The sequence below is a fragment of the Adiantum capillus-veneris genome, chromosome 14 (genome assembly GCF_014529385.1).
Source record: "Adiantum capillus-veneris isolate H3 chromosome 14, ASM1452938v2, whole genome shotgun sequence".
Classification (NCBI taxonomy): Eukaryota; Viridiplantae; Streptophyta; class Polypodiopsida; order Polypodiales; family Pteridaceae; genus Adiantum; species Adiantum capillus-veneris.
Genome location: NC_140944.1, coordinates 7,246,880 through 7,259,585, shown reverse-complemented (window position 1 = coordinate 7,259,585; position 12,706 = coordinate 7,246,880). Strand labels below are relative to the sequence as shown.

Here is a 12,706-nt window from a genome sequence, read left to right as displayed (position 1 = left end):
CCTGAGATGTTCCCATTCATTCTTAAGGTTTGGATTTGGTTATGTTTCTCTTATGGCTTACAAGTGTGTTTCAATGGGCAAGCCTGTCAACGGGTGCTAGCTCAATCGGTAGAGTCATAGCCTATGTGCCTAAGGTCTTAAGTTCAAACCCCCCTTGGCGACCTGAAGACATGACCTAAGTCCTTAGGGACTCATATGCGGGTGTGTGTGTGTGTGTGTGATGGGATGCCTCTCTCCCTACTTGTGAGACCGATGTGCATAGGGGGTGTGCGTGTTTTTCAAAGTTCTTGTACTCTCTAAAAAAAATAAAATAAAAATGGGCCGGCCTGGTAATTTTTTCACTTCTTGTTGTGGGGCATGCATCAATCACCCCACAAGGTTTCAGCGAGGCATTACTGGGGGGTCTTAGTTTCACGTAAAGAGTTTTACTGCACCCAGGGGTTTTGGCAGCAGGCAAGGTGGCCATGGACGAGGAGAAGCCGGATGGGGAGTTGTACGCTCTGCTACACCTCTCGCCGGAGGCATCAGACGAGGAAATACGCCGCGCTTACCGCCAGTGGGCGCAGGTTTATCACCCCGACAAACACCAGACCCCCCAGGTGCCTGCTCTATTGCAACACGTTGCATTCCCATGTAAACTTAAAGTGTATTACAGGGCTGTGTGCTACTACGGAAAGCAGGTAGCTCACCATACTCGAGTGACATGTTTAGATTATTGTGTCTTTTAAATTGATCGTGCCCATATTGGCTTGCGGAGTTTGGTTGAAGGTTTTGCAGAAGATGACAGTTCAGTTTGTGAATTACGGTAACCATCTTTCTTTGTGCCATTTTGCAACTTGAAAGAGGAAATTAGCTTCTAATAGGTAGAATGCAACTCATAATTACCCGCACCAGTTGGCTGAGGAGGAACACAAGATGAGCTGCAGCTCAACTAGTACCTTCTTCCTTTGTCAATTTATGGATGTCCCTCGAAACTTGAGGGAGGAAAATCTGTGTTGGGAAAAGAACAACTCATAACTGCTGGCAGCAATTGCCAAGGAATACATTCGCTGTCAAATATGAAATGCTTTATAGTATTGTTCAAATATTTATATGCAAGCATTTGGCTGATCACTCCTAAGCTTACCCAGAGTGGCTTGAACAATGTTGCATGTATGGCTTGAACATATTTAATCTATTGTGTACGGTTCACCAAGGAAAGAATGTGGGTAATGTTGCCATTATTTACTAGCCTCGTCTAGCCTAGCAGAGCTTAGAACAGCAGCTGAGTTCTACACAGTAGCAGGATAGACATTGCAGGGTCGAGCCAGTTGTAGAGTTGGAGTAGTTGGCAGAGGCCGAGACAGACAAAGGCAGCCAGGTAGACAGCGAGAGGTGCATCCTGTTCTTGTTTATAGGAGGGTGGCGAATTAGTTTCAGATATGGGAGCAGCCTGCTGACAGACTACTAGATGTGAGTGAGTTAGTAAAGCAGTGAGAGGCTCCACTAGTCAGCCGGCTCAGCAGTTTTGAGGTGCCGAGGTCCCACTCACAATTGGTGTTCTTTTCAGGGGACAGCAGGAGGTAGTGGAGGCACTGGAGTCTACTTTGCAGGAGGGGGCCCTTCTCCGGTCTTCAAAGTGGTGCTACCTTGAAGACATTTTTGGAGGTTTGTAGCAGAGGTTTTAACTTTTGGATTGGTACTAGCGGTAGGTTTTCTGTCTAAGAGGCGGTCTTTGATGCTTTAGACTTTTCTACATCTGCTAGGCCATCTGCCGGAATGTTTGGTTGGAACTTGGCGGCATGTACTAGCCACTGGCTTTTGTTCCCTTTTCTCAGTACAATAGTTCCCTATCTTCATTTCAGCCATCGCTCTATGATTGTATCCTCTATTTTATAAATCCGTATTATTGGTGGTTTCCCCTTATTGCTTGTGATTCTTCAACATCCCAGGTTTTTCCACAGTATCTAATGAATTGGTTGTATTTGGGCTGTCAGTAATATGATGGGTCTGAAGCTCCTTTTCTGTAGAAAGTGTTGCTCGTTACATTGGCGGTTTCCCCTTACTACTTGCGATTCTTGAACATCCCAGGGGTTTTCCACAGTATCTAATGAATTGGTTGTATTTGGGCTGTCAGTAATATGATGGGTCTGAAGCTCCTTTTCTGTAGAAAGGGTTGCTCGTTACATTAGAAAAAGATAAAGCTGTCCACACCTTCTTTGAATGCCTTGTGCTCTCTAATGGATCTTTGGATTTTTGTGCGATGTTGTTTATTGTCTGCAGATGCAAGGGATTGCTACAGAAAGTTTTCAAAAAATTCGAGAGGCATATGAGGTACTAAGTGATGAGAGGAAGCGAAAGATATATGATTTATATGGTACGGAGGGTCTAAATTCTGGAATGGAGCTTGGCCCAAAGGTGAAATCTGTTGATGAGTTTTTGAAAGAGTTTGAGAAGTTGAAGAAGCATAGACAGGAGCACAAGAAGTTAGACCAGGTCCACCAGTCTGGCTCGTTGGTCGTTAACATTGCTCTTGCTGAGAATGGTCCAGTTCTCAGAGGGTAATTAAAAAATAACTTTGTATTTCTTTTGTATATATGCTAATATATATGGCTTGATGTGTAAAGTATCTTTTGATCTGAATGGACTTATTGCTAATGCTTAGGATGACCTCCGCCACAGAGCTCCAAGCCCGTATCTCAAGGAAAAGCAGCTTGGTCCTTGGTGGGAACATCAGCATTGGTCAAGAATTGGGTGGGGGCACACTTTCCGCCTTATTCAGACACCAAATATCTTCTGATGCAGATGTAGAAATTCTTGCAATGGCTGGTTTGCAGTCACTAGTCAGCATCCAAACTTCAAGGTATTTTGTTGATCAGTGCCTGGTATTTGGGCATACCTTGATTCTTGCATCTTAGCTGTTTTGGTTCCTTTACAGGCGGCTATCCTCACATGCAACTGGTGGAATTGGTCTATCGCTGTCTTTGATAAATCGAACAGTCAATCTGACGAATAGTTGGACTCGTCAATTGTCTGACACTACAGAAGGCAGTGTACGATAACTAAGCACATTCTGTCTGAGATTTATGAGAAGTAAAGGAATTTTTAAGCACAGCAATGATAGCAAAGCACTCTTGTTTTCTTTCTGATCTAGCGTGCTTCTAGATAGCTTACTTTACAATGACCTTTGAAAGAAAACAAGAGTGGTTCTGGATGGCTGCTGGCTTTGTACTTTTTTAAAAGTGGCCTGGACTGGCAAGGGAAGCAAGAAACAGTATTCATTGAAGCACTTTGCATGCATAAATTTTTTCCTTGTTTGTAACAGAGCCCTTTTCTATGATATTCGACCTTTTCAAGTCGGATTCAGCAATGCAAACTTCTAGTTAGTGTTTGCCTTGGTTTTGTGGCTTGAATGTGGCTGCATTTAGCTTGCTTTCTTGAGCACTGCGTCTTTTAACAAGGTCTTATTAGCCGCACTATTACTTCATATCAGGCATGCCATAACTGTTGTGAATGTTAAAAAGATTATGCAGTGGTGCTGCTCGCATACTGCTTCGTTCAACGAATCTAAACTACATATTTTACCATGTCCATATTCTTGAATTTAAGTATGAAGATTTGCTACGGTCTTTTTGATAACTTTACAGACAATTTGAGCCGCAGCAAAGAAGATATTGTGCTTTTTGCTTTCTGACTAGCTTTTGCATTACATGATCTTCTGTAGGTTTTGTAATGGGCTTATTGTGTTTGATGTCTGGTCCTTATTCTACAGGGTATAAGCTGGGTGTGAAACATAAGCAATTTTGTTTTTTTTTGTTCTTCCATGATGCTGGACTATTGTGAGTGCTGGAGCTATTTCCGCAAAAGTTGAAGAAGTCAGATGTTGGTTTATGCGTTCACAGATACAACTTGTGATAGGACCGGAGACAGGAGTCTCTGTGGCTTTGCAGAGACATGGTGAAAGAGATCTAGGCTCTACCGAGTTGAAGGTGTGCATTGATTTAATGTGAATACTTCTTATTCATTTAAACTTGATTGTGCTGTCAAGCATGAGACTTTTTCTTGAACAAGGTTGGTCCTTCTGGGTTTGGCATTATGGCCCAGTATCATCACGAATTTTCAGGACATTCCCAAGGACGACTTACTGGAAGGCTAGGAAGGTATGCTGCTCACCATCTGGAAATGTATACGAATCTTTTTGAGCGAATTAGAGTAGAAACACTAAGTGCCTGAGTTTCCTCAGTACTGCAGTTGAGGTGGAGATTGGAGGAGAAAGAAGAATTTCCAGTCAAAGTGCCTTGGCTATGTTTTGTACCATAGGCATTCATGTATGGATCGACTTTCTCTAAGTTTTATTGCAGCTAAATTTAAACAGATTTGACACAATATTACCTTCCAGGGAATCTCCTACAAATTCAGGTTCTCTCGTGGTGGGCAAAAATTCTCAGTGCCGGTAGGTGATCCTCTACATGGCTTGTAACATGGTACAATCTCATCAAGCGTACTGCTCATTTAGAACGACAAATTAATCTAGCCTTTGCTCACTGATTAAATAGTGATTAACCTCTTGGCACTACTTTATGAGGGGGAAGGAGTTTTGTACCCCATCTTTCTTATTGGCAGTTTATGAGGGCGCGTCTATTTTTGCCAGGTCAAGGGTGCAGGGTGTCAGTTGGGCAACGCGGTAGGGTTCCTATGTAGGGATGCCTCTCTCTCTCTCTCTCTCTCTCTCTGGTCTCATAGCTCATTTTGGACTTTCGAAGACGTTAATATAACATTTCATTTCATTTCATTTCTCTCTCCCCCTCCCCTGTCCAGCAGTCTGCGTTCCAATTTTCCGTTCCTGGTAACTATGTCCTTTCCATGTTTCATGTTTCCTCTCTCTCTCTCTCTCTCTCTCTCTCTCTCTCTCTCTCTCATCCAGCCTTCAGACTGTATCTCCCACCCTTCTGCCCTCGTGCTGTTTGTGCCCCCACCCTGCCCAGCCCTGCTGACTGCCCGCCCTTCCCCTGCCTCAGCCCGGTTGCCCAGCAGTTGCCCCAACCTGCTTGCTGACCTTTCAGACACCTATAAAGGTGGCGCGCACGCGCGCGCACACACACACACTCTCACAAACTGATGACGTGGCATGACCAACTAATGGACAACTACCAAGGGGCCAAAGGGGACACCTAATAACTTACATGTAAGAGGCTACCTCAAGCGCTCCTCATTGCATGTGGGCTGATGCTGCTCAAGTCCCCCCCTTAGTTGCTCCCAAGATCGAAGCAAGCTCAACGTTAAGAGGTCCTTCCATCTCCTGCTCAGGCCAACTTTGCGCATCTCTGTGAAAATTCAACGAGTGGAGGGGCTCCAAGGGCCACCTGTCTGTGGAACTCAGCCTCGAATTCGGTGCAGCAAGAGCTCCTTCCAGGGCTCCTCACCTAGAAGACGACCTCTGACAATGAGTTTTCGAAGGAGGGCTCTACTATGTCGTGTAGGATCAATGATCCCCAGCCCTCCCTAAGAGCAAGGTAGGGTGATGACCTACCAGGAGACTTTGGCCCGAGCCGACTGCGTGTCTCCCTGTCCACAAAAAGTTCCTGATCAACCTCTCTAGCTGGATGATGCAAGAACTGGAGAAAATCGAGCAGGAAGTGATGTACCACATGGAGGCCATGAGCAACTGGTTGGCCACAATAGCCCTGCCTGCAAGAGATAACTGTGCCAAGCTCCAATGAAGTAGTTTCCTCCTGATGGCTAGATGGAGGGGAGCAGTCTGTTGCTCTGATGACAAGTCCAGGCCAATCTGGCAGCCTAAGTAGCGAACTGGCATATCTAGAGGTATCCAACGAAAGCCCTCTCGAGGCGACCAATTGGGCATGGGAGCATCACCAATCCAAGAGACCTCCAAGTGGCTGAATTGTGGATTGTCCCTTGGCAGCGGAGCATGGGAGGGACCAGGCGATGGAGCAGAGAGACTAGCGGCCCGGGGGGGGGGGGGGGCTGGCGGGGGTGAAGCTGAGGTGGAAGGGGCTTCCGTCCGCTCATCCTGCTGTAGAGGCCTGAGGGTTTCCTGTACACTGCTGCTTGCTTGGTGCAGGCCGACCACTAGGGGTGCTAGAATGGCGTGCTTGTCCCTGACGACGACAGTCACGAACTTGCTACCAGCCCTCATCTGCATGAGCACGTGTCGGAGTAGAGGTTTCCGCATGTGCTCCCTGCGTCTTTGCTTGCTGAGCTTGGCCAGCCTTGGTAGGCTGGGTTTGTGCTGAGGGTCAGGTCCTCTTGTGTGGACAGGCCTTCACAAGATAGCCCATCTGTCTGCAAATGAAACACTGATTCGATAGCCCTAAACACTCCACGCTCTGGCGGAGCCATCTACCACTCACTTGAGGTAGTAGAACTACCTTCGAGAGGGTGTGGGTGTTTCGAATAAGAACATGTACCTAGATATGTCTGCTGCCCTGGTAGCAATTGAAGCTGCCGTACGAGGTGTCTCCATAATGGTTTCCATCTCATAACCTATCTTGGTCTACTTCCTCGACAAGAACATCGGTAGCCAGATCAAAACCATGGCGCCACTGTCGAAAATGAGCCTTGATTGCTGGGATGTCTCAAACTCGATCTAGTGTCACAAAGTGATGACGTGGCGGACAGCAGAAACCCTAATTTCTGCCAGAAACCCTAAAATTCCTGCAAACCCTAATTTTTGCCAAAAACCCTAAATTCCGGAAATCGCGGAGGCGGATTATTATTATTATTATTTTTTTTTTGGAAAATGATGAGCGACGCGAATTTTGCTTTTGCTTTTTTTTAATAAAAAAAAAGAAAAGACTCTCTAAGAGAGAGAGAGAACTGATGCTTTTGATTTTAAAAGCTTTTGGGGCTCTGCTTTTGGGCATCCCTTGTAACCTTTAAATTAGTGGTGAGGGCCTCACTTCTCAGAGCATCTGGACGCAGAGTCTGAGAGTGAAACCCTAACCGCTCTCTTGTACTTTGATGATTGATTAATACAAAAAGAAATACCGAAAGGGGCGCCAATCTTTGGGGCCAATATCTCTAGGCACGGAACTCTGCCGGGCCAGTGCAAATCTATTGTGATCTGTGAATTGTTTTGAAGTGGTTATTTGGTGCTGTCGCGGTTGATTCTTGACTTGGAGTGTCCCAGTTTGTTACAGTGGTATCAGAGCACGGCCGATTTCTCTTCTACGGGAAATCCGATCCCCGAATTTTTTTCCGCGGCACCTATGGCTTCAGGCAATGATCAGTCGACTCCCTCTGCATCTGGAGATGCGGGCCGGGATCACAACGAAGATTCAGGCAGAGAGTATGGCCCGCCTTGGCCTACTTAGGCGGAGCGGCGAGAGATAGAGCGTCGCGAGTTGATCAGCGATACAACAAAGATGATGCTCAATTTTGCCAAGGACCCGAAGATGGCAAAATATATGAACCAGACCTCTTTGAAAGAGGTACAGATGGAGTGGCAGAGAACCACAACACCACTCCCGAAACCCGCTCTCAAGAAACCTTCTGCCTCCAAGAAATATACGGAGAAGGAACTGGAGAACGTGGTTGATGCACGGATTGCTCAGCTTTTTGACACGCAAAAGAAAGCCAAAAAGCACGGCAAAAAGCAGAAGAAAGGCACTTGACTTCCCGGGATATTTAGGTCGTCGGTCGACATTTGACAAGGCAAAGAAATTGAAGAAGCGCGTCAAGTTTGAAGACCTACCCAGTTCTTCTTCTTCTTCTTCTGACAGTTCTTCTAGGTCCTCGGATTCGAGCGAAGAAGACAGAAAAGGTAAAAAGCGAAGCAAGAAGCAACGCTTTGGAAAGGGCAAGAGAAAGGCAAAGAAGGCTAAATCTCGCCCAGAGACTCACAGTTCTACTGAGGACTCGTCTACAGACAGCTCAGGTTCCGATGACGGAAAGTTTTATGCGAACAAGAAGAATTTTTACAAAGCCAACCAGTATGACTTTCTCGAAGATAAAAGCAAGAAAGTCCGAGAGTTTAAGGAAGGTGGCCACTCGATCAAGTTTGATACTTTTCAGGATACTCAGATGCTTCGAAGGCTTTGTCTTTTATACAACAGTTTGACATCGCTTTCGCGGGAGGACGCTATTCAGAGCACTCCAAGATTCGGAGAGCTGCCTCTTACTATGAGGGGAATGCTCGTACTTGGTGGTCCACGCTTCTATTAAGCAAGACTGTGCCAGTTACATGGCTGAAATTCAAGAGGCTTTTTATTTCTTCTTGGTTGACTCAAGAGTTTGAGCGAGATATACGAGCTGCTTGGAACCATCTCCGGATGACCAAGAGCGATACAGTGAATTCTTATTGTGAAAGATTCTGGAGCTCTTTTCTACCCGCCTCTTCATTCAAGAAGATCTCGTTCAGAGAACAGATTGAGCGGTTTACCTTGGGTCTACCTACAGAGATCCGAGATCACTGCTTGGAACAGAAGTTAGCTTCTATTCAGGAGTTGATGAGTCATGCGAAGCGGGGCTTTGCCATTCACTCTGGCAGTCTGACCTACCCCACAGATGAGGCCATGACACAACGAGCCAAACAGACTTCTGGGAATGAAAGTAGAATGAAAAAGAGCAACCCAGAGAAAAAAAAAGGATGCACGACCCAAGCTTACTCCTGAGGAGACAGCTCGCTTCATCAGAGAGGGGAAGTGCTTTGGATGCGGGGAGCATGGACATATTTCCGCAAAGTGCCCTGATAAGGCACAGAAAGAACATAATGATAAAGACGACGACAGGTCTGAGAGTTCGAGAGCAGCTGAGGAATGTGGCAGAAAAGGCAGATAGAAAAGCAGAACTGGTACCACATGGCGTGGGACTTGCACCGAATCAAATGAATGAAAGTACAAACTTTGCCGCTTTTTTTCGGGGCAAAGCGAAGGATCAGGAAGCTCTTTTGAAGGAGCCAAGGCCAACTTCTTTTCACTTGGAATTGGCGGCTCGATTTGGAACTACGCCCGACAGACTGACGCCACAGGCGGAGGTAGTTCGACTGGCACTCGGATGGGATGTTGCCATTACACCGAGCATTGGCAAACTTCGTTTGCAAAGACAGGGGTGTTCAGGGCATGCGAGTGACGTTCTACTCGGGATCCCTTGGTACCACAAGAACTACGCCGTGGTTGACTACCGGGCCGAGAAAGCGACTTTGATAAATGAAGGGCTTAGAGATTGTACTTGATGAGCTTCAGTTTTCTTACTCATCCTTTTGGGAGAACTGAACGATGGATAAAAATTGAATATGTTTTGACCTGAAGAAAAGAACGCCAAGATTTTTTTTTTCTCCACGCTCATGCTGATTGCTTTTGAGAGGGCCTGACGATCATACCATTGATCTGATATCTGGAAGCACGCCACCGAATCGGCCACCTTATCGTGTGAGCCGAGTACAGAATGAAAAGATTATGAACTCAGTGAAAGACCTCTTGGAAAAGGGTCTTGTCCAGCCTAGTACTTCACCGTATTGCTCTCCAGTGTTGTTGGTTTTGAAGAAAGACGGATCTTGGAGAATGTGTATCGATTATAGCACTCTCAACGAAATTACCATCAAGAACAGATTTCCGATTCCTAGGATCGATGATATACTCGACAGGTTACAGGGATCCTCGTGCTTTAGCAGGATTGACTTGAAGAGTGGATATCATCAGATCAAGATAGCACCAGGAGATGTCTACAAGACAGCTTTTCGGACGGCTTTTGGGTTATTTGAGTTTTTGGTGATGCCTTTTGGCTTAACCAATGCTCCTGCGACATTTAACCGGATGATGGACAGGATTTTTCGAGAGTACAGGCTATTTGTTGGCACTTTCTTTGACGACATCATTGTTTTCTCCAAGAATGAGGCAGAACACAGAGATCATCTGCTTCAAGTCTTTCAGGCATTACGAGATCACACGTTAGTGATTAATGCAAAGAAAAGTGAATTTTTCCTACTAGAGATACACTTTTTGGGACACATTGTGTCAGCAGCAGGAGTGCGAATGGACCCGGCCAAGATAGAGACTATCCGTGATTGGCCCGATTTGAGGAATGTCCATGAAGTTAGAAGCTTCTTGGGACTGTGTTCGTACTACAGGCGGTTCATACGAAAGTTTGCAGAGGTTGCTTCCCCTTTGCATATCTTGACACAAAAAGGAGTACCTTTTTCGTGGGGACCCCCAGAGGTGACTGCCTTTCAGACGTTGAAAGAGAAATTGACTACGGGACCTATTTTGACTTTGCCGGACTTGCAGAAGTCATTAGAAGTATATTGTGATGCTTGTGGTCGTAGTCTGGGTGCGGTCTTGATGTAAGAAGGCCATGTCATAGCTTACGAGAGCCGTTTGTTCTCTAGGCCGCAGATGACAGCACAGATCTATGGGAAAGAGCTTTTGGCGGTTATCCATGCTCTTACTCAGTGGCGGAATTACCTACTCGGAGCGGATTTTACTGTCTTTACAGACCATCAGAGTTTGCGCTTCTTCTTGTCACAGAAGCAGCTTTCGGAAAAGCAGATGCGGTGGGTGAACATCTTGTCACAGTTCCACTTCCAGATTGTCCATGTGCAGGGACAGAAGAATGTGGTGGCAGATGCTTTGTCTCGAAAACCGTTGGTTCTGGCTATTTCCGCGATACATCATAGGAGCTTCGAGGATATGGTCGATCAGTGTGCCACAGATACAGATTTTGCAGATATTTTCACACGGATACGGGATGGGGAGACAATAGCTGGATACTCCCTTCGGGAAGGCTACTTGATGAAAAATACTATGTTGTGCGTTACACAGCCGTTGAGGGAAAAGGTTATGACTGATTGCCATTGTCCACCTTTTACAGGTCACCGCGGCATTGCTACCACCATGAAAGAGATAGAGAGAGATTTCTTTTGGCGGAGACTGAAGAAGGATGTGGAAGAGTTTGTGCGCAGTTGCTTGGTATGCCAGAAGGTCAAGTTTGACAGGCATAAGGCACAGGGATTGTTACAGCCTTTACCCATACCCACCCGCCCCTGGGAAAATATTGAAATGGATTTCATTTTTTTTGATCTCCCGAGAATATAGAATGATCACAATGATTTTCCGATTACATGGCACGTCTGAGACGATTCTCTCCGACATAGACCCCAGATTTATGAGTTGGTTTTGGAAGGCAATTTGGGAGAACATTGGTACGTAGTTGTAGTTCTCGTCATCGTTCCACTTGCAGACTGACGGGCAATCTGAGATTGCCAATTCAGTGATTTTAGATTTATTGAAGTCTTGTATCTCGCATCAGAAGACTCAATGGGAAAAGAACTTACCTTTGGTGGAATTTGCCTACAATAACACGATACACTCTTCGACGGGGAAGATGCCATGTGAGATTGTTGAAACTGCTGCGAAGGTTCCATCCTTCCTGAGCACGAAAGATTAGAAATTTGAAGCGGATGTATATTCGCGAGATTTGGATACAGCTTTTGCCAAGGTTCGCGAGACTTTGCAGGAGTCTCAAGAACGACAGAAAAAGGCAGCGGATCGCCATCGTCGCGACTGGAAACTGAAGGAGGATGATTGGGTGCTCTTACTTTTGAGAAGGCACGCCTAAGAAAGAAACAGGGAAAGGAGAGGCTTTTTCCAAAGCTTAGTATGTGATACTACGGACCTTTCCAGATTACTGACAAGATAAATGATGTCTCCTTCCGATTGAAACTGCCAGATACTTGGAGGATTCACAATGCATTACATGTGAGTCTCTTGAACCCTGTTAAGGGTGATGTGCTTGATGATGGGGAGCCTGATGAGCAACCCGAAGTGGAAGAAAACGAGGAGATCCTTGTTCATGAACAGATTTTGGCACATAACGATACGAAGAAAGGTAAAGTCTGAAGGCGGTTCTTGGTTAAGTTCAAGAACTTTCCTTGATTTGATGCGAAGTGGATGGAGGAGGAGGACCTAGCAGATACTCCTCGGATTGTGAAACTTTACCTCGATGTTTTGGTTTAGCATAGTCTACTCCAAACGGAACCCAAAAACTCAGCTTGGCCGAAGATCTGGTGCAGTGGGATGCACAAGAGGGGAGTTACTCCGCTCCTTTGTCAACAGATGCCTCGATTTTGATACTAAAGTCATTGATGTCTCTTTGAGCTTCAGGGATACTGAGAGCTGACAGTATTCTGCTGGATGACTTTATGAAATGGAATTCCTGATTATGATACTAATTTGTTCTTGACTTCTTGTGAGTGCAGGAACTGATAGACGAAATGACTGCAGCATTTTGGTCTACTTGATCTCGAATAGACATGGTTGCAATAGGGGTTAGTCAATCGGACATCGATGAGGTCCCGATTGGACCTAGATGTGATTGCTAGCTACATTGCCGATAAATCATGGTCTAAGATCCGAATGAATGTTGAATGTCATGTGATGTCGTGTGATGTGACTGTCGATTTTGTACATGTGCTAGATGTGTGTTCCTAGTACGTAGGTACTAATAGTCAGTGTCTGCTAAGACGGTTTATGGCTTTTGTCGGTTTTGCAGGCGTAATCGCGGTCGATTACAATGCTTTCAAGAGGGGGGTATGTCACAAAGTGATGACGTGGCGGACAGTAGAAACCCTAATTTCTGCCAGAAACCCTAAAATTCCTGCAAACCCTAATTTTTGCCAAAAACCCTAAATTCCGGAAATCGCGGAGGCAGATTTTTTTTTTTTGGGAAAATGATGAGCGACGCGAATTTTGCTTTTGCTTTTTTTTTATAA

The 12,706-nt window shown here is 45.6% G+C and overlaps 1 protein-coding gene across 5 annotated transcripts in view; it reads left to right on the top strand.

The window, feature by feature from the left end:
- Positions 1-378: 378 nt before the first annotated feature.
- The window catches only part of OWL1 (DNAJ heat shock N-terminal domain-containing protein), a 99,980-nt gene continuing 87,652 nt past the window's right edge, over positions 379-12,706 (top strand). For 3 of the 5 annotated variants that reach the window (XM_086528244.1, XM_086528246.1, XM_086528245.1), the window contains exons 1-8: positions 380-599; positions 2,263-2,540; positions 2,645-2,842; positions 2,918-3,032; positions 3,882-3,968; positions 4,051-4,139; positions 4,223-4,307; positions 4,379-4,432. In XM_086528244.1, coding sequence (XP_086384370.1) covers positions 465-599; positions 2,263-2,540; positions 2,645-2,842; positions 2,918-3,032; positions 3,882-3,968; positions 4,051-4,139; positions 4,223-4,307; positions 4,379-4,432 — 1,041 coding nt within the window. In that variant the 5' untranslated portion in view covers positions 380-464. Of the gene's footprint in view, positions 600-1,549; positions 1,648-2,262; positions 2,541-2,644; positions 2,843-2,917; positions 3,033-3,881; positions 3,969-4,050; positions 4,140-4,222; positions 4,308-4,378; positions 4,433-12,706 lie in introns of all 5 variants that reach the window. The other 2 variants (XM_086528247.1, XM_086528243.1) reach the window with 2 other exon arrangements.